Below are 19864 nucleotides of genomic sequence, written 5' to 3'. Positions count from 1 at the left end.
TCTTGTCGATTGTTGAAAAGTCTAATATGAAATATGAAAGTCTTGTAAAGGACTTTTTGCCAAAACTCAACACTGAACAAAACTCAACAAAAAAAGAGGATACATATTAATCTGATATGAATATGCGAATCTTACACAATTATATATATATATATATATATATATATATATATATATATATATATATATATATATAACAATCATTAATGTATATTATATTTCAGAGGTTCTGAATGTTTTTGTATGGGTTTTTTTTCCACTTTTAATTTTACACATTGTTTATGTTAATTTGCGATTTTTTTTTCTTGCAGATGACAACATTGTCAAAATCATCCTCCTTCACATGGACCAACGAAAATGACTAAAAACACTGTATTGTTCTGCCAGTAGTTGGCGTTGTCACTTTGTAAAGAAACACTATGTGTTTAACTTAATTATTAAGTTAAATTATAAATTAGATAGATTTTACAGTATACTTATATAAAGTTTATTTATATTGTAAATATACTGTATATTTATACGGTAAATATATATATATATATATATATATATATATATATATATATATATATATATAGCCTACTGTTTTTATACTGTTATCTATCTATCTATCTATCTATCTATTGATATATTTTAGTGGTTTTCAACATTTTCAACATTTATTTTTTAAAGTAATATTTTTTCAAATGATTTATTTATGGTTATTTTTGCAGTTTTGCTCACAAGACCCTTGTAGTCATTTCATGAACCATGCACAGAAGGGTTCAAAACCCTCTGTTGGGAAACCCTCATCTATTTGAAGTCTGAAATTGCCCTGGTAATTTTGATAAAGGGGCTGGAATTATGTTGCTGTTGTCGGCACCCATGAAATTTTTTTCATCTTTCTTTCAGCCCCCAATTTAAGTTACGACCGTCTAGGGCCAGCCGCAACATAAATTAATGTGTGCTCACTCACAAAGATACATTTTCAACAAAAGGTAAATTTATTAACAAAATATAGTGGAAACCATAAACAAAGGGATTAAATTCAGGAGTGAACCAGGCCAAAATAACAAACAAAAATAACTAATTTTAGTACCCTCTAAATTCCCTAAAAAACCACACACACATTAAAAGAAAAATACAACGCAACTTCCCTAGCTCCCTTAACCCAAAACATAGAATAAACGATATATGCAAAAGAAATGGCGTTGCATTCCCTACTTCCCTTAAACTATTTACAAATAATATTTACACAATAACTGAAGACAAAAGCAAGTTTTACAAAACTGAGAATTGTACATTGAACTGAACAACAGCAAGTTTTACAAATCACACACAATCAAAGAAGAGAGCAAAACAAATGGCACAAAGTCGGGCTCGATAATGCGTTTGGGGCGTTCCTTATCAACAACGGGAATCGCCCAAACAGGATCTCTGCTGGCTTGAGTGCAGGCCACACCTTCTCCTGCACAGACACACTCAAAAACAACATGTAAATACTTCTAAAAAGACATCAGATGTAACAATCTGTAATGCATAAATATCACAATTTATATATATAATATAACAGTTAACTTTGTCACCTGTTGGTGTTGGTGCATCATTTTGCAGTAAAAATATATGGCAATAGCAGGTGTATGATAAACAATTACCTTGCAGCAGGAACAAATATGAGCACAATTAAAAGTCCAACCGTTAAAAACGTTCCAATGACAATCTTGCCAACTTGATTGGGCTCATCCTGTACAAAACAAAAAAATAAAAAAAATAATAATAAATAAATAAAAAATAAATGAATGAATAAATAAAAATACACTGTCCATATTTGAAATCAACTCAAACAAACACACCCCTCCCTTCATTGCTCCACCCTCAAAATGCACTAACATGCAATGCAAGAGTGGATGTCTCTTTATCATAGTTGAAGCTAAATAATAATAAAAACGACACTCAGAACTGTCACATTACATTTATATTTAGTCATTTAGCAGATGCTTTTCTCCAAAGCGACTTACAAATGAGAGTAGTAGAAGAAATTAAATCAACATGAGTACAACAGTATGTAAGTGCCGTGTCAAGTCATATTACTGGGTCAAGTGTTGATGAAAAAGTTATGTCTTTAGCAGTTTTTTGAAAATGGTAGGTCATTCCACCAGCCGGGAACAGACCAGGAGAAGGTCCGTGAGAGTGATTTTGTGCCCCTTTGGGATGGCACCACAAGGTGCTGTTCATTTGCAGAACGCAAGCTTCTGGAGGGCACATAAGTCTGAAGTAGTGAGTTTAGGTGTAATTGGCAGCCAATGCAAACTGATGAAGAGAGGTGTGATATGTGCTCTCTTCTCTCCCTACACTCCCCCTACTGCTGATTGGCTACAAGTGTGTTGTGCTGCTCGGTCTGACCAACTTTTAACAACACTTCTCAGAAATAGCTTACTGCACCTTTAATCTCACAGCAACAGATAGATTCGTAATCAAGTACATGAGAGTGTAAATGTAAATCAGTACCACGGTATTCATCTCTGTATGTCGTTTTCCATTTTACTGCGCTGCTCCACTCGCTCCACGTTCCTCTGTAATTCATATTCGTATTTTCATATATCCCAGACCTCACCACAGCAGTGTATGTAGTGACCGGATCAAGATTCATTTCATCGATCTGAATCATTTTATTGTCTGGATGAACAATGACCTCCTTTAAAAAGTAAAAATGTAAAACCATTATAGAAAACATTAATTTTCAAAGCTAGAACACACATATAGATGGCGTTTTGATGTGGGTGAAACAGAGGATGTGCTCTGAGAACATGCACTATGAATGGTGGACATTTACAGATGAATCATCACTGTAATTACTCTTACGCTCTCTTTATCTCCATCTTTGTAGTAAAGGAAGTTGTACTTGATGGGTAGATTACTTCCATAACTTCCATGTTCATCTTCATATCCATAAGTCCAAGAGAAATTATACATCCCATTTGTATAGTGTAATGTCAGATTAAATGGGGTTTTTGGCTTAACTGGGAAAAGAGAGAAGCTTCATGTACTTTAAATATACTACTACTAATAAAAAGTATTTCTTTGATTACATAAAGATCTACTCACTGTTTTCTGCTGGCACCCAACGATCGTTCAACAGAGACGAATTCTTATTGCCGTTTTCCAAATAATGAAGAATCACAGCAACTATATCAAAATCAGTCATTGTTCCATTTACAGTGAAAGTGCAGGTGTGATCTTCACGTGCTCTCTGGAGTGGGCATCTATACGGCCCGTGTTTGATGCCATATTCATCTGGACTGTTAATGCACACTTACATTGGCATACAAATTCAACTGAAAAATAGTGTATGAATTTCTAAACAGACAATGGTAATGAATAACGGCTTACATTTCATTGTTCCATTGAAATTCCAGCCAGTGCGAAATGTTTCTAGTGGATGTGACTGGTAGCTTTAAAGAGCAGCTGACAGTTTTGCAGTAATCTGTCACACAGATGAGCCCTTCTTTCACAGCTGAAACATGCAACAGGAAAATGGTCACATATTTTTGGAAGTGCTGTACATGTAAAATCCACTGTGACTGAAAGTGCAGATTTGAGAAGCATGTTTTACCCTGTGAACTGGCCTTAAGTTCCACTGAAAAAGCCAAGAAAATGCAGATCATTCCAGTGCGGTTCATCATTCTTGTACAGGACTGTATGTACACACACTTCCAGATTTTAATGCATAATTCAGCTCATGCAACTTAAAAGACCCTGAAAAGATAGCCATAAATGGAACAATTATTTAACTGATAAAGAAATAGGCCTACTTTAAATAAAAGTGAACATGTATTTAATAAAAAATAAACATTAAAAGTCAAAACATGATGCTTAAAAATCACCAAATACACATGTATCACACATTCCTGTATTTACGCTCAAATTTGAAAGAAGACAATAGAACAGACACAATTATCTCAACTCACCAAATTCATTCTGAAGCATTAGAGAAATATTAGTTTAGTCTGTGGCAGTGAAGGGCATCAAGATGGTTTTATATACAGAGAAGTTCCTGTTTATGTAGGAGGTCTTAACCTCAAAGTTATCTGAAATCTCTGATTAGTCGTTTCAGATGGCATCACAAGGTTCTCATTTCATGCGTAACAAAACTAGCCCAATATGGCCAATTAAAAATAGCCCAAAAGTAGCCCAATGACCATATTTCAAATATCAGAACTCAAAATATGCAATTCCTATACCTAATAAATATTTTACAGTCACTGTTATGCAAATTGAAAACCACAAACATCACAAACACAGCTTCTTACCAGTGGTCGTCCTTCACAAAACATCTTGCACAGTTTTATCATTGGTAAAATATAAAATATTTCAATACAATAATTTTACTCAAATATATTTCATGCAATATGTCAAATCTTTAACCCGCGGGGCGAAAAATAAACCCATGGCAACTGTTTAAAACGTAGCCCAATTCCGCGGGATAACCCTGCAGCCAATCAAAATCCATCCTGGTTTAAGTTCGTGCATTTAAAGAGGCAGACGAAAACTGCAGCGCGCACGTGCAACGTTATCGTCCAACGCTAATATAGTTCCCATTCAGTCGGTCACTTCGACGTACGTCGGATGACCGACGAATAGGAATCTCGCTAGAGAGGCCAATCTACTTCGAGTGTAACTAAACGAGCCAATGCACATTGGCATGCAATCATATGCATCAGCTGCTCGCCTCGCAGCGCGGGTATATAATGAGCAGCAGGTGCGTTGCATCTTCAGCTTTTCGCTTCGGAGCCGAACTACACATGGTAGTATCTACGAGCGAGTGTGAAAGGAACGAGCCAGCTCTCTCTACTGCTCTCTCGTCTGGTGCAGGTGGAACAGCACAGCAGCGGGGCCGATTCTCTCCTTTTGTTTATTTTCTTTTTTTGCCCACTGAGCAAAGAAAGCTGTGTGTCAGCTGTGAAAGCCGTTCTTACGGCTGGTACGGTGCGCTTTAAAGAGCGCTGAAAAGCTGTTTTCACGGCTGGTAAGAGCGGCATCTCCAAAGAGAGTGCACACGACAGGCTGCACATTCCCTGTCTGTGCTGCAGCGGCTTTCCCCTGCGTGCTTCGGCACTTGAAAGAGCAGTTCCTGAAAGAGCTTACACGAGTAGTTCGCGTCTTTTTAAAGATGTCGTTCTACTTGTGTGTTTCTGGATGCGGTCGTTACCTGGCGCCTCGGGATGGTCACCAGCGCTGTATCACGTGCTTGGGCTTAAGGCACGCTGAGGCGGCGTTTGTGGACGAGTCATGCACCCATTGTGGGATGATGACCGTCGCGGAGTTGCGGTCGAGACTCCACTTCCTGCAAAGGGGTGGAGTCCCGGTCCCGGCGCCTCGTTCCAATCCTCCTCAGAGGGTTGCTTCGGGCGCTGGGACTGGTGACTTGAGGATCATGGTGAGCGCGCTTCCTTCGGGGAACCAACCCCCTAGGAACCCTCATCCCTCGTGCACTCCGCAGCCAGTAGAGCTGCCGGGGGAACGCGGTGGACCACCCCAGAGGTGTGTACCATCCGTATCCTTCGGAGCTCCCCATGACGACCAGATGTCGATCGCTGCATCGGAGGGTGAGCCTGATACTTTCGGGGATGACGATTCGGCGCAGCTGCCTCCTTCGGGAGTGACATCTGTGCCCGATTCAGACCCGGAAATGATGGCTATGCTTTCCCGGGCCGCCAACAGGGTCGGGCTCGTGTGGAATCCTCCACCGTGTCCCGAGCCCTCGCGGTTGGACGATTGGTTTCTCGGGGTGGCAAGGGCTGGTTCTCAGTCCCCCACCCCAGTGCCTTTCTTCCCGGAGGTGCATGAAGAACTCACTGGCACATGGACGGCACCTTTTACTGCCCGAAACCGTGTCGGTGGGTCCTCCTCCCTCACCACCCTTGATGGCGGAGCGGCGAAGGGTTATGCGCGCATACCCCCTGTGGAACGGGCCGTTGCTATGCAACTGTGCCCTAACTCCACCTGGCGGGGGGAGCCGTCTCTCCCTTCCCGGGCCTGTAAGCACTCGTCGGATCTTACCGGCAAGGCTTATCAGGCCTGTGGGGAAGCCGCTTCTGCCTTACACGCTATGGCGTTGTTGCAGGTCCATCAGGCCAAGGCACTGAAGGACCTACACGAGGGTGGTCATGATCCGCAAGTTCTACAAGAACTTCGTACCGCGACGGACCTCGCGCTTCGTGCGACGAAGGTTACGGCGCGGTCAGTGGGTCGTGCGATGTCCACCATGGTGGTCCAGGAACGCCATCTCTGGCTGTGTCTCGCGGACATGAGGGAAACCGACAAGGTCAGGTTTCTTAATTCCCCCGTGTCCCAGACCGGCCTCTTCGGCGACGCGGTCGAGAACTTTGCCCAACAGTTCTCGGCTGTACAAAAGCAGTCTGAGGCCATTAGTCACATCCTGCCGAGGCGGTCAGCTGCTGCACCCCCACCGCCGGCGGCACCTCAGTCTGCCCGTCGCCGAGGGCGCCCCCCTGCGGCCGCCCCCGCTCCCACGCCGCAGCAGCAGCCTCCATCCAAGCGGCGTCGTGGAGCCGGTCGCGGGCGGGGTGCCCAGCCCGTCCCGCCACCCCCTAAAAAGAAGGGTGGCAAGGCCAAGTCCAAGCGGCCCTAGGACGGGCGACCCGGAGATGGATGGGACTGCTCTTCAGGAGGTGGTGACCGCACCGCTCCTTCCCCCGGAGGAGGGCCGGGTGGAGAATCTTTTGTTTCCCCTTTTTGTTCCGCCGCTGGCCCAACGACCAGCGGTACCCAAATTTTCAATAAAAGAGCAGTTTCCTCTATCTCCGGGTCCGAAGAGGGCTCGGAGGGCAGTGGGAGGGCAAGAACCTCACCACTCTCATCCACCTCTTCTGTCGCCAGCGGACAGCAGCGAGCAGCAGGCAGACAAAACCTCGACTGCTCCCTCTGTCCACCTGTGGAAGCAGGTAAGTGTTGCACAGCACACTGTGACCCCGCTTCGGGCCGCCTCATACAGAGAGCCCCCCGGGCCGCGTCCCTGCGTTCCACCTCGCTGCCCCGCGGCGGGTACGCCGGTGGTCCCCTTGGTGCCGCTTGCTCGGTCTCTGGGAGCCTGGCTAGCGCTCCCCAGTCCGTCTCGCTGGCTCCTTCGGACCATCAGGCTCGGCTATGCGATTCAGTTCGCCCGGCGCCCCCCAAGTTCAGGGGCATCCTCTTCACTACAGTGAAAGCTGCCGATGCCCCTGTCCTGCGTGCGGAGATCGCAGTCCTACTGGCGAAGGACGCGATCGAGCCGGTCCCTCCAGCCGATATGAGGTCAGGGTTCTACAGTCCCTACTTCATTGTACCCAAGAAAAGCGGCGGGTTACGACCGATCTTGGACCTGCGTCTTTTGAATCGGAGCCTCCACAAGCTACCGTTCAAAATGCTCACGCAGAAACGCATTTTCGAATGCATCCGTCCCCGAGATTGGTTTGCAGCGATCGACCTGAAGGACGCGTACTTCCATGTTTCGATTCTTCCGCGACACAGGCCATTCCTGAGGTTCGCGTTCGAAGGTCGAGCATACCAGTACAGGGTCCTACCCTTCGGGCTCGCCCTGTCTCCCCGCGTCTTCACGAAAGTCGTGGAGGGAGCCCTTGTTCCCATGAGAGAACAGGGTGTTCGCATCCTCAACTATCTAGACGACTGGCTTATCCTGGCACAGTCTCGGGATCAGTTGTGCGAACACAGGGACTTGGTGCTCAGTCACCTCAGCCAGTTGGGGCTTCAGGTCAACTGGGAAAAGAGCAAACTCGCCCCAGTGCAGAGGATCTCTTTTCTCGGTATGGAGTTGGATTCGGTCGAACAGATAGCACGCCTCACAGAGGAACGTGCTCGGTCGGTGTTGAACTGCCTGAATACTTTCAACGGCAGGACAGCGGTCCCACTGAAATTTTTTCAGAGGCTCCTGGGGCATATGGCGGCCGCAGCGGCTGTAACACCGCTCGGTCTGCTTCATATGAGACCGCTTCAGCACTGGCTTCACGGCCGAGTCCCGAGATGGGCGTGGCTACACGGCACGTTCCGGGTGCCAATCACTCAGGAGTGCCGCCAAGCCTTCAGCCCGTGGTCGGACCCTTTGTTTCTTCGGGCAGGAGTGCCCCTAGAACAAGTGTCCCGGCATGCTGTGGTATTCACAGATGCTTCGGCCACCGGCTGGGGTGCCACGTACAACGGGCATGCAGTGTCAGGGGTTTGGACGGGACCCCATCTGCATTGGCACATCAATTGCCTCGAGTTGCTGGCAGTACGCCTTGCTCTGAGCCGCCTCAAAGGGCCGTTACGGGGCAAGCATGTACTGGTCCGTACGGACAACACTGCGACCGTTGCGTACATCAACCGTCAAGGTGGTCTACGCTCCCGTCGCATGTCGCAACTCGCCCGCCATCTCCTCCTCTGGAGTCAGAAGCATCTGAGGTCGCTTCGCGCCATTCATGTTCCCGGTGTGCTCAACCGTGTGGCCGACGAGCTGTCACGAGCTGCGCTGCCAGGAGAGTGGCGACTCCACCCCCAGGTGGTTCAGCTGATCTGGAAAGAGTTCGGAGAGGCTCAGGTAGACCTGTATGCCTCTCTAGAGACCTCCCACTGCCAGTTGTTTTACTCTCTGACCGAGGGAACACTCGGGACAGACGCACTGGCACACAGCTGGCCCCGGGGCCTGCGCAAATATGCGTTCCCCCAGTGAGCCTACTTGCACAGACACTGTGCAAAGTCAGGGAGGACGAGGAGCAGGTCTTGCTAGTTGCGCCCTACTGGCCCAACCGGACCTGGTTCCCAGAACTCTCTCTCCTCGCGACAGCCCCTCCCTGGCCCATCCCTCTGAGGAAGGACCTTCTTTCTCAGAGACGGGGCACTCTCTGGCACCCGCGTCCAGACCTCTGGAAACTCCATGTCTGGCCCCTGGACGGGACGCGGAGGTTCTAGGTGACTTACCCCCTGAGGTACTTAACACCATCACTTCGGCACGTGCACCGTCTACAAGACGTGCTTACGCCTCGAAGTGGAACCTGTTCGTCGAGTGGTGCTCTTCTCGCCGAGAAGACCCCCGAAGATGCTCGATCGGAGTCGTGCTTTCCTTCTTGCAGCAAGGGTTGGAGCGTAGGCTGTCCCCCTCCACCCTCAAAGTCCAGACTGCTGCTATCTCCGCTTACCACGACCACATAGATGGCAAATCTGTTGGTCAGCACGACCTGGTCATCAGGTTCCTTAGGGGGGCGAGACGGTTAAATCCTCCTCGACCTCCCTCCATACCCTCTTGGGACCTCGCTCTGGTGCTAAGAGCACTCCAGATTGCTCCCTTTGAGCCTTTGCAATCAGCAGACTTAAAGATTCTGTCTATGAAGACTTTGCTGCTGGTTGCATTGGCCTCCATCAAGAGGGTAGGGGACCTGCAGTCATTTTCGGTCGACGAATCGTGCCTGGAGTTCGGGCCGGGCGACAGCCACGTGGTACTGAGACCCCGGCCTGGCTACGTGCCCAAGGTTCCCACTACTCCCTTCAGGGACCAGGTGGTGAGCCTGCAAGCGCTGCCCTCGGAGGAGGCAGACCCAGCCCTGGCTTTGCTCTGTCCAGTCCGCGCTTTGCGACGGTACATAGACAGAACTCGAAGCTTCAGGACCTCAGACCAGCTCTTTGTCTGTTACGGAGGCCAGCAGAAGGGAAAGGCTGTCTCCAAGCAGAGGATGGCCCACTGGATAGTGGATGCCATCGCCCTGGCTTATCAAGCTCAGGGCGTGCCCTGCCCGCTCAGGTTGCATGCTCACTCCACGAGAGGTGTAGCATCCTCCTGGGCGCTGGCTCGTGGCGCCTCGCTGACAGACATTTGTAGAGCTGCGGGCTGGGCGACACCTAACACGTTCGCTAGGTACTATAGCCTTCGTGTGGAGCCGGTCTCCTCCCGTGTTCTCGCCTCAGGTCAGAGGCACGGAGAGGCCCCGGCTTAGTGTCCGCTTGCTGCGCGACATGCGCTTCTTTTCTCCAGAGAGTCCCTACAAGGCAGACCCTGTCGAGTCCTCCGACATCCCTTCGGCAGCCGACGTGGCGGAGCGTCGGTCGCCAGGCCTTACTCCGTTGAATCCTTGAGAACCGGATTTAGGCTGGGTTCCATATGTGTGACCCTACGGGGATCCCATATGCGGCTTTCCACGGTTGCTCCTAATCGAAGCCCGTGTCTTTCCCTCTGGGAGAACCCACCAAGTTGGAGTCACCCCAGTTCTTCCATATGTTGTACAACCTACAAGGTTAGTCCATATGTACTTATCCATATAACTCCTTCGGGGAAGGATATGGCTTCCGCAGCGTTCCTTATCTGACGTAAGGTTACGCTCCCAGTGGTATCTATAGTCTCACTGAGTGGGTTTTGGGAACAACAGTGATCGACCCTCTCTGTGTGAGCCCGGTCCCACCGTCCTTAGGCAAGGGGGTTCAGGTGGCTCACAACAGAGCACTGGAAGAGGGCACCTCCTGTGGCGCTTTGGTAGGGATTCCTATTCGTCGGTCATCCGACGTACGTCGAAGTGACCGACTGAATGGGAACGTCTCGGTTACAAAGGTAACCCTCGTTCCCTGAAGGAGGGAACGGAGACGTACGTCCCGTCGCCACAGGCGCTGTCCTGCTGATGCTGCCACCTGCTGGGTTCGGCTCCTCAGCGAAAACCTGAAGATGCAACGCACCTGCTGCTCATTATATACCCGCGCTGCGAGGCGAGCAGCTGATGCATATGATTGCATGCCAATGTGCATTGGCTCGTTTAGTTACACTCGAAGTAGATTGGCCTCTCTAGCGAGATTCCTATTCGTCGGTCATCCGACGTACGTCTCCGTTCCCTCCTTCAGGGAACGAGGGTTACCTTTGTAACCGAGACGTTATCTTTATAGTTATAGTTCTTGGTGTGAATGGGCCTTAACCCAACAATATAATCAGGCAATCCTAGTGCATACACTCAAACACATACATTACCCTTAAAATGAGTTGAGTTTGGGTACCATGTCAAAAATAAAAATATAATATATATTATAATATATTACATATTATATTATATATAATATAATTACGTTTTCTAAAGAATCAAAATTGGTGACTATAGGCAATACCACAACGAGTTACATGCAGAAGCTTAGTAGGATAAAGGCTTTGAAAAATCCCTAGGCCCAGTTTTGAACTTTCCTAAGCACAGTAACATATTGCAAGCACTTCAAAGACTTTGGAGGGGCTTCAGAGGAGTCAGATGGGAGGCCTGGGACAGGCTTTTGTCCATCCTGTCGTCTGTTCTTCAGTCTCACTGAACTTAACAGCTAGTGGTTGTGTCCTTTGGGAGCGTCCGCAGGCAATCGGCCAGGTGTTCAGGAGTCAGCCTGCTGCTACTGATGACAGACATGCTGGGACCGTAGAGAGTGGCTCAGTTAAAGCCTGAATCTGTAAGTCCCATTAAAGCCACTGCGCGTCACGCTGTCCCTTTAAAGTCATGCCAACTCTGAACATTTGCTGTGTAATGTTTTAGAAAAATTACTTATAAGTATACATCTGACATCTTAGCCATAAAAAGCCACAGCAATAATGCATTCTGCACTATATGTGACTAAAACGTTCCTCATGGCTGGAACATTCCTATCAAAATTAAAATAAGTCATGGTTTCCCTAAAACCAGAGGGAAAAGATTGGTTGATATAAATAATGTTGTTCAAGCTATGAAGCCTACATCTAACCTTAAACTGAACCCTAAAATGTGTGTGGTGGTTCGTCAGTATTTCCTTACCACAGAAACTCACTCCCTCTGAGCGCTGACAAAACACAAGCATTCTTTAGGAATGGAGAGTATGAAAGGTATGAATATAATATACCACAACTATTTTACACTAAAATTTCAGTTATACAATCAGTTTATTGCTATTTCTTTGTTGAGTCACCATTAATAGACGACTTACAAACCATTATACACTCTACTGACAATATCTCGTATGAGGACTGCTCTTATTTTTCTAGTAGTATCTATTGTGTAATATTGTGATTGTGTAATATCTCTACATGTGGAAATGTTTCAGATTCGTAAAGGGGTATACGGAGTCATCCCATATTTTTCTTTCTAAACAACCGATCCGAGAGCATCATCCTCTGCCGTTCCCACTTCTCTGGAAAATGAGTTTGTTGTTGTCTACATTTAAGACACGGCTGGTTATGTTTATCTCAACATGGCATCCCTGTTAGCCCTATCTGTAAAGAAAATCTTCTTTCATTGATGATCAATCAGAAAATATCTGTGTATTCTGACTATTTATTTATTTATTTTTTGCAAGCAACATTATTTTATTGTATTATAGTAGGTGTTTACCAGTGCCCAATTCTTTTTGATGGTCTCTTAAAGAGATAGTTCAACCAAAAATGAAATTTCACTCACCAATTGTCTCTTCGCAAAGACCCGCCCTTAGTTACTGTTGCTTTGCAGTCAGTGCTGTCCAAACTGGTCAAGGAAAACGTAACTGGTAACTTATGAGGTGGCGATTTCATATGAATTTGTACAATGTGTACAAAAACGTATGGTTACTAGTAAGCATGAAGGTCCACCCATAACCCCACCCCTAAACATACCCGTCACTGGGGCGCAAGCAGATAGTACGAAAACGAACGAATGAGATTGTATTAATTAATAAAAATTACGTAAAATAGTGAATTGCCATGAGATTGTTTTGGTGCTGTCATGACATAATTTTCATGCACATAAACAGATCTCGGTGGCATGTCTCATGTGACTGTACATCATTTGAATCATTACCAAAACTTCTACTCAGTTATTTGGGTGAAAAACTTTTGTGAGAGAAGTGGGAAAAATACTTGCACCTTATTTCATCCGAAGATCAATCAAAACAACTAAAAACCAACAACTCAGTTGTCCTACAATCAAATGTCACACAAACGCCACTGGCCCTTTAAGTATCCCAGAATGCTTTGTCACAGAGTGCTAAAAGTAAACAAACCCGGGCTGCTGAAAATGAACTGAATGAATCTATTAAAGCTGCTGTAACTCCGTATTCAACTTACATCCTCTCAACACAAAAGCGACAGTATGTCTTAAGTATTTGTTTTTCTTCAAGACCGCAGTTATACTTATTAAAAACAATCTGCACAAATAGAAACATGTAGCAGTTATTGAACTATAAAAGCGACATGAAACATACATGAACGTTACACGACGTTAATCTTGCGTGCTTTTTGGTCTCAGTTTATTTAGCATTTTAGAAGAAAAAAAAGATAGAAAGTTCGTAACAAACTTATGGTTTGGGTTAAATATTTATAGCTTAATATGTTGTAATATTTATAATGTCAACACGAAAGAGAAAGAATTCATCATTACCTCAGTCAGAATCAGCCGGCGATCAGGCTGATGGTGAACCTCTCAAGAGACTCACTGAGTGTCAGTCTGACACGAACACCCTGGATCATCATCTCAGCCCCTATTTCTCGAGGAAAGCCCCTGTCAGACTGAGTGACAGCTTCTTCCACCAGCCCTGCGTTGATCTGGCCAAGGCCTTTCTCGGCAAGGTAAGCTGAGGTAACGTTAAGGGTCCAGGAATCTCAGGAATCATCTCATAAGAAAAGATTACTGCTGAACTTTCCTAAAGTGACAGGGTTTTTTTTTTGTTATTGATAACTTAATCTATCAAAATCGTTTTCTCTCATTAAAAGAAAGCTGAATTAGAATAATAAAAAATAAAAAAATATGTAATGACCTGATGGATCATTTTTTTTTATGTCCAAAGGCCTTAATAATAATAAAAAACAAAGATATGACATCCAAAGGATGTATAGCTAAATCTCTTTTATTGAAACCAAAAGGTTTAAATTATATTTTGCTACATATAAAGGTATTTTAAAGATTTTGAAGTGTCAAAAGTTCATTTGATTTAACTGTCCAAAGGCCAAAACAGCCATTTCATTTGTGATTAAAATATCTTAAAATGTAACAAATGTATACATTTTTTTATTATGGCATGATTTTATAACATCATATATTAACATCTGCAAGATGGTATTAAAATTATGCGTATAAGTCGTTGCTTTGTTATGAGAAAGAATGAATTTCATTGATGTCGTTTGGAGTAACCAATATAAAGGGACTATTTTGGATCAAGTTATGCGGTCAATATCATGTGACAGGATGTGACATCATTCAGACACCTGCACAGGATCACATGGTCGTGAAGCAAAGTAACTAACTCTCTCTTAACTATTCAAAAATTCATGTTTTCACTTGCTCATAGGCATGTCCCGAAACATCAGGTCATTCAGTACAACCGTTATAAAACTAAATATACCAAATATAAAATGCCTGATTGTCCTGTTGCTAGCTAGATATGTTAACAGCCTGTTAACATTGTTTGAAAATATCGTCATTCAGTAAAACCTGTTTTTTTACACTTTTAAAAACCTTATTCGTCACTGACCCAAATATAACAATAAAACGCTCTATTAAATGTCATTTGCATTACTAAACAGCCTCCAAAAATGTAGTATTTGGGACTTTTTTTTTAGCGTTAATTATATCAACAGTATATCATGGGGATGCAGATTGTAATATACATAAATGGCACCTTTCCTGGGAATGATTCCTGAGATTCCTGCATTATATGTTTAACTTAAAGGTGCAGTATGTAAGATTTCTGTCCACTAGAGGTCGCCTATTCAAAACAGGCGTAGCTTGATGATGCCAAGTTTTAGAGTGGAATCTTGGGACATGTCGTCTCCAACACAACAGCCTATGTAATAGAATAGGGATTGGAGTCGGGCAGAAATCATGTTCATGGATGCGATTATTAACGTTACTGTAGTTTGAAGCAGAGCAGGACTGAGTGTTGTGGAGCTGAATGAGGCCACTGGAGCGCTTGCACAACACACTCCTCACGAGCAGCAGGACTTTTATTATGACACAGTCGCCGGCGCTGCTTCCTCTTTTCCGGTCATGAGTATGAGGTAACACAGCTCTGTTTATCATATTAGATACATTTGACTGTGTTGAAAATTATGTTATAACGTTACTCTGTGCATTTGCTCAGCGCCTGCTGTGAGACACTTGTTACACAGTAAGATAGATCGATTTTAGAAAATCATATTAAACGCTGGATGGCTTGAGTTGATAAAAGGCATGTAATTAATTTTAAAACGTATTGTATGATGGAGAAAATGCTGTATTACTAAAATAAAGCTGCATCTGATTATGCTATGTTAGCTACTTGACAAAATAGTGTTTTTCTCGGAGGCATGGTAAATTATGGTACTTGCAAAAAATCAAAATTAGATTTAAACAATAAGAATAAATGTTTTGAGCTACATAACAATAATTTGTTTTCTGTCTATAAATATATCAAAACAGTTGTTCCCTTGCCTATTAAAACATGTAATATATTAAAGCGTCTTTGGTGTTTCCATGGTTTCTACAAAATAAAACCGGAAAAGGGTAACGCGGGAATGACGCAATTGACAGGCGACTCCTCACACGTCCCGGAGCCTTCGATAAAATTGCAATTTTCTCGCGATTTGCAAATAGTTGGGATATTGTAAGTACTCAAGTGAACAAAATATATAACACTGGCCTAGTGGTTTTTGGATATTTTACTGCAAAATTCTTACATATTGCACCTTTAATATTGGTTCATTTACATTCAAATGGCATCACCATATTCATCATATATTTTATTACTATCATACAGTATGAAGGAAAGGGTTAAGAGTGTAATCCTGTGCCCTCTCATTTCAGAAGACAGAAAAATTACCCCAAGCCTGTAAAATATTATTCACAGAAGAAACTGTGATGAAATCATGAAGTGACACCCAGAAATGAGCAACACCCCAAACGCACACTCATTCCTTGGCAGGAGATTCAGGGTTCAGAAGCCCAATTCTGACTTTATGGAAGAAAATGTTTTGCAATGCCACAAAATTGTGTTGGAGCTAGTAAATTAATGCTTATAAAATGTGTTAAAATATCTGAGTGAAGCGGCTTCTCAATCAAGAGAAAATAGGGCGGGACTTAATTTTGTCCATTGAGAATTGATTGGATTGTTGTGGTTTGCTATTGGTGAATCTCATGTGAGTGACAGGTTGCTCCGCCCTCACGCCAGTAAACACATCATCAAAGAAGAGAAGAGATGTTGCCGCAAGAGGGAGAAGTTATTTTGATTAAAGATTATGAGGGCACATGAATAATAAAAAAAAAAAAGATAATGATGTACATGGATAAATAATAAACACTGCTATATTCCATTAAGAATTGTCCATTATGTTTTAATGGTGACTTTAATGTGGTGCTTTTTAGATAAAAAGTTAAGAATCACTTTGGCTTCTAGAACTGAGTTTTTTAATGACTCCCTGACTAGAATGTAAACAGCATATCAATTGTGCCACGCTGATTCACTCAGTAGTGTGTGAACACTTGAAGTACAGCTTAACCTCATGGAACCATTTGAGTTAAATACAGGAAGCTTTTGAATCCAGAGCACAGAATAGACTCGAACGGACACAGAGAGGCCTAATTTGCATTTTAATGAGGTTTAAAATGGAAAGAAGGCTGCTGAAATACCAGAAAATTAGCCACGTCGCTGCATGACAGTGCAGAGTTTCAGGTTCAGTTAACCAGCACAAAATATGCCCTTGTTTGTTTTCAGTTTACCAGTGTCTAAATTGAAAGGGTGTAATGAGAAGCATGAAAAGTCATTATCATGTTGAAGGGTATCCGGTCTGACCCATAATGGGTTTCTCAGTGTGACCAAGCACTTGTCCAGCGTGACAGCCTGCAGCCAGTATAGAGAAGGTGACACTTGTGGCTTTCACACTCTGTTGCGCTCACTGCATAAACATCATTCACAGTGGCTTTGTATTTGCTCTACTTCCCTGCATGACTGCCTGCAGCATCTTTTTTAGCACCTTTTAAGCAACCTTTCAAAAGATAAGTGAACCAAATGAACTCATTTTGATTGAACACAGATTTTAGAAGCTACTGCATGTTGTTCAGTTGCTTTTTTAAACATTAAATAAAAGTTAAAAGAAAAAACAACAACAAAAAACAACTTTTTTTTAATGAATATCAAGTCATAAAATGTCTCATGACATTTTATAACCTTAACTAACCTTGTTTTGTCATAAAAAATGTAAAAGAGAAAAGATATATTAATAAATATGTTAAATGTTAATAAACACAAACTATTTTAAGTATATTTTAAGAAATAGTAATTATGCCAAATTATTTAATAATGTACATCGTTTAAAAGTTTGAGATTTTATAATGTTATTTCAAATAAATGCTGTTTTTTAAACATTCCGAATGTTGAAAAAAATGATCGCTTTCACAAAAATGATGAAGCAGCACGACTGTTTTTTACATTGACAATCAGAAATGTTTTTTTCGGCATCAAATCATCCTATGAGAATGATTTCTGAAGGATCATGTGACACTGAAGAATGGAGTAATGATGCTGAAAATTCAGCTTTGATCACAGGAATAAATTACATTGAAATAGGAAACTGTTTTTTAAATTGCAATAATATTTCACAATATTACTATTTTTACTGTATTTTTGATCAAATAAATGGAAGCCTTGGTGAGCAAAAGAAACTTTTAAAAAAACATGCAAAAAACCTTACAGACCCCAAATGTTTTGCCCGTTTTATCAAATATTAAAAAGAATCATAGATCCAGTCGTTTAGAAAAATAATAGCTCACCTTTGCTCAAAAAGCAACAAGATTTTAGGTATCATCAGCCAGCACCAGCTACTAACTTGATCTAGTCTAATGCGTCTCAGTCGAATTTATTGGCACATTTGCACCACCTGCTGGACATAAGATGACTGTGTTTTTGCAGGAAAGAGTGTGATATCTGGTTTCTGTGTGTATAAGGTGTTGGTGAGGAAGCGAACTGATGGCACTGAGCTCAGAGGAAGGGTTGTGGAAACCGAAGCATATTTGGGTGGGGAGGACAAGGCATCCCACTCAGCGGGGGGAAAACGCACAGAGAGGAACACTGCCATGTTCATGAAGCCTGGGACCATCTATGTCTATCCCATCTACGGCATCTACCTCTGCATGAACGTATCCAGCCAAGGTGAGGCTCCAAAATCCACTCTAATTGACCACATGCACATAGGAATAAGGCTTTACAGGAGATGGAGCCGGAAGGCTGTAACCACAGATCCCTAACCGCTAGTTATGCAAGAAACAAGTGTTTTGTTTTGCTGCTGTTTTGCTTCTCTCCAACTGTTTCTCATTATAGGTCAAGTTGGCACATTATATAAACCTAGAGAAAGGTTGGAGCATATGCACACAGACACATGCCAACAGGAAGGAGACAGCAAGGAGCCTTGCTAACTACTCTACTATGTGTGTGTGCAGGGGAGGGGGCGGCCGTGCTTTTGCGTTCTCTGGAGCCTCTGAGCGGTCAGGACGTCATGAGGGGCCTGCGAGCAGCCAAACGCAAAGCTGGAGCCAAAAACCTTAAGGACAAAGAGCTCTGCAATGGCCCGTCCAAGTTGTGCCAAGCGCTAGATATACAGCGCTGCTTCGACCGCAGGGATCTGGCCACTGATACCGAGGTGTGGCTCGAGAGGGACCTGGAGCGAGAGACTGTTCCTGCTGGAGAGGTGGTGTCGGCCCATCGGATCGGAGTTGAGTCTCATGGGGAATGGGCGACCAAACCACTTCGGTTCTACCTGAGAGGACACCCATGTGTGAGCGTGCTGAACAGAGACGCAGAGCGTCAGATGCGCTCACAGTCCTACAATGAGACGGAAAAGACAGTCTCTTGAAAGGTCTTCATGTTGTTCAGTGATTAAATTGCTTTATAAATGGATATTCAATCGAAAATTTTAATTCTGTCATCATTCATGTCATTCCAAACTTGTATAGATTTTTTTTGTTTTGTTTTTCTGTAGAACACAAAAGGAGAAGTTTAGCAGAATGTCCAAGCTGCTCTTTTCCATATAATTAAAGTGAATGGTGAACAAAGCGTGTCAAGCTTGAAAAAAAAAAAAAGAGACAAAAAGCACCATAAAAGCATCATAAAGTGGTTCATGGCTTGAACTTTATATTCTCTATATATTGTCTAGAAGACTTACAGTATATCGATAATGGTATATAAAGCCATATGATAATGTGACCAAAACACTGAAGCTTAAGCCATTCACCAGTAATTCACCAATAATTTTCTTAAAGGGTTAGTTCACCCAAAAATTCTCATAATTTACTCGTCCTTATGTCGTCCCAAATCAGTAAGACCTTCATTCACACATATTAAGATATTTTGATAAAATCCGACAGGTTTCTGACCTACCTATACACAGCAATGTCATTGCAAAAATCAAGGTCCAGAAAGGTAGTAAAGACATTGTTAAAATTGTCGACATGACTGCAGTGGTTCAATTTTAACTTTATGAAGCAATGAGAAAAACACTTTGTGGGCAGAAAACAAAAAAATAATGACTTTATTCAAAAATTTCGTCTCCCATGTCAGTCTCTTATGCTGTTTACATCGTATAGACAGTGCAACCTCGTCGCTTCCGGGTTCTATGTCAGAACGCCGACTCCTGCGCCACTATCACACACATGCGTCGTGCTGCTCACGTCTACAGCTTCAGCCAATACTGAGTCAGCTTTCTGATGTAGAACCCGGAAGTGCTGCATTGTCTATACATGTATCGACAGCATGGGAGAGAATACATTTTTGAATAAAGTTATTTTTGTTTTGTTTTCGCGCACAAAAAGTATTCTTGTCGCTTCATAAACCACTGTAGTCACGTGGACTATTTTAACGATGTCTTGACTACCTTTCTGGAACTTGAAATTTGGAATGACATTTGTGTGTA

At 43.5% G+C, this 19864-nt stretch overlaps 2 protein-coding genes across 3 annotated transcripts; one reads left to right on the top strand and one right to left on the bottom strand.

Moving 5' to 3' along the window:
• Nucleotides 1-960: 960 nt before the first annotated feature.
• On the bottom strand, nucleotides 961-13505 carry LOC125268967 (interleukin-21 receptor-like). Of its 2 annotated transcripts, none has more exons than XM_048191631.1 (7): nucleotides 13368-13505; nucleotides 3593-3735; nucleotides 3370-3493; nucleotides 3085-3278; nucleotides 2842-2999; nucleotides 2488-2674; nucleotides 961-1723 (listed from the first exon to the last, which is right to left on the bottom strand). In XM_048191631.1, the coding sequence occupies exons 2-7, from the start codon at nucleotides 3660-3662 to the stop codon at nucleotides 1719-1721; spliced, it is 738 nt and encodes a 245-aa protein (XP_048047588.1). In that variant the 5' UTR covers nucleotides 3663-3735; nucleotides 13368-13505; the 3' UTR covers nucleotides 961-1718. The 2 variants fall into 2 exon arrangements, with proteins under 2 accessions (XP_048047588.1, XP_048047580.1); XM_048191623.1 differs by lacking the exon at nucleotides 13368-13505 and adding an exon at nucleotides 12414-12566.
• On the top strand, nucleotides 12978-19007 carry mpg (N-methylpurine DNA glycosylase). The gene is made up of 3 exons (XM_048191612.1): nucleotides 12978-13555; nucleotides 17904-18108; nucleotides 18396-19007. The coding sequence occupies exons 1-3, from the start codon at nucleotides 13334-13336 to the stop codon at nucleotides 18806-18808; spliced, it is 840 nt and encodes a 279-aa protein (XP_048047569.1). The 5' UTR covers nucleotides 12978-13333; the 3' UTR covers nucleotides 18809-19007.
• Nucleotides 19008-19864: the final 857 nt, after the last annotated feature.

Source organism: Megalobrama amblycephala, linkage group LG1, assembly GCF_018812025.1.
Source record: "Megalobrama amblycephala isolate DHTTF-2021 linkage group LG1, ASM1881202v1, whole genome shotgun sequence".
Classification (NCBI taxonomy): Eukaryota; Metazoa; Chordata; class Actinopteri; order Cypriniformes; family Xenocyprididae; genus Megalobrama; species Megalobrama amblycephala.
The sequence above is the reverse complement of the archived record's forward strand: the minus strand, read 5'-3'. Positions and strand labels throughout refer to the sequence as shown.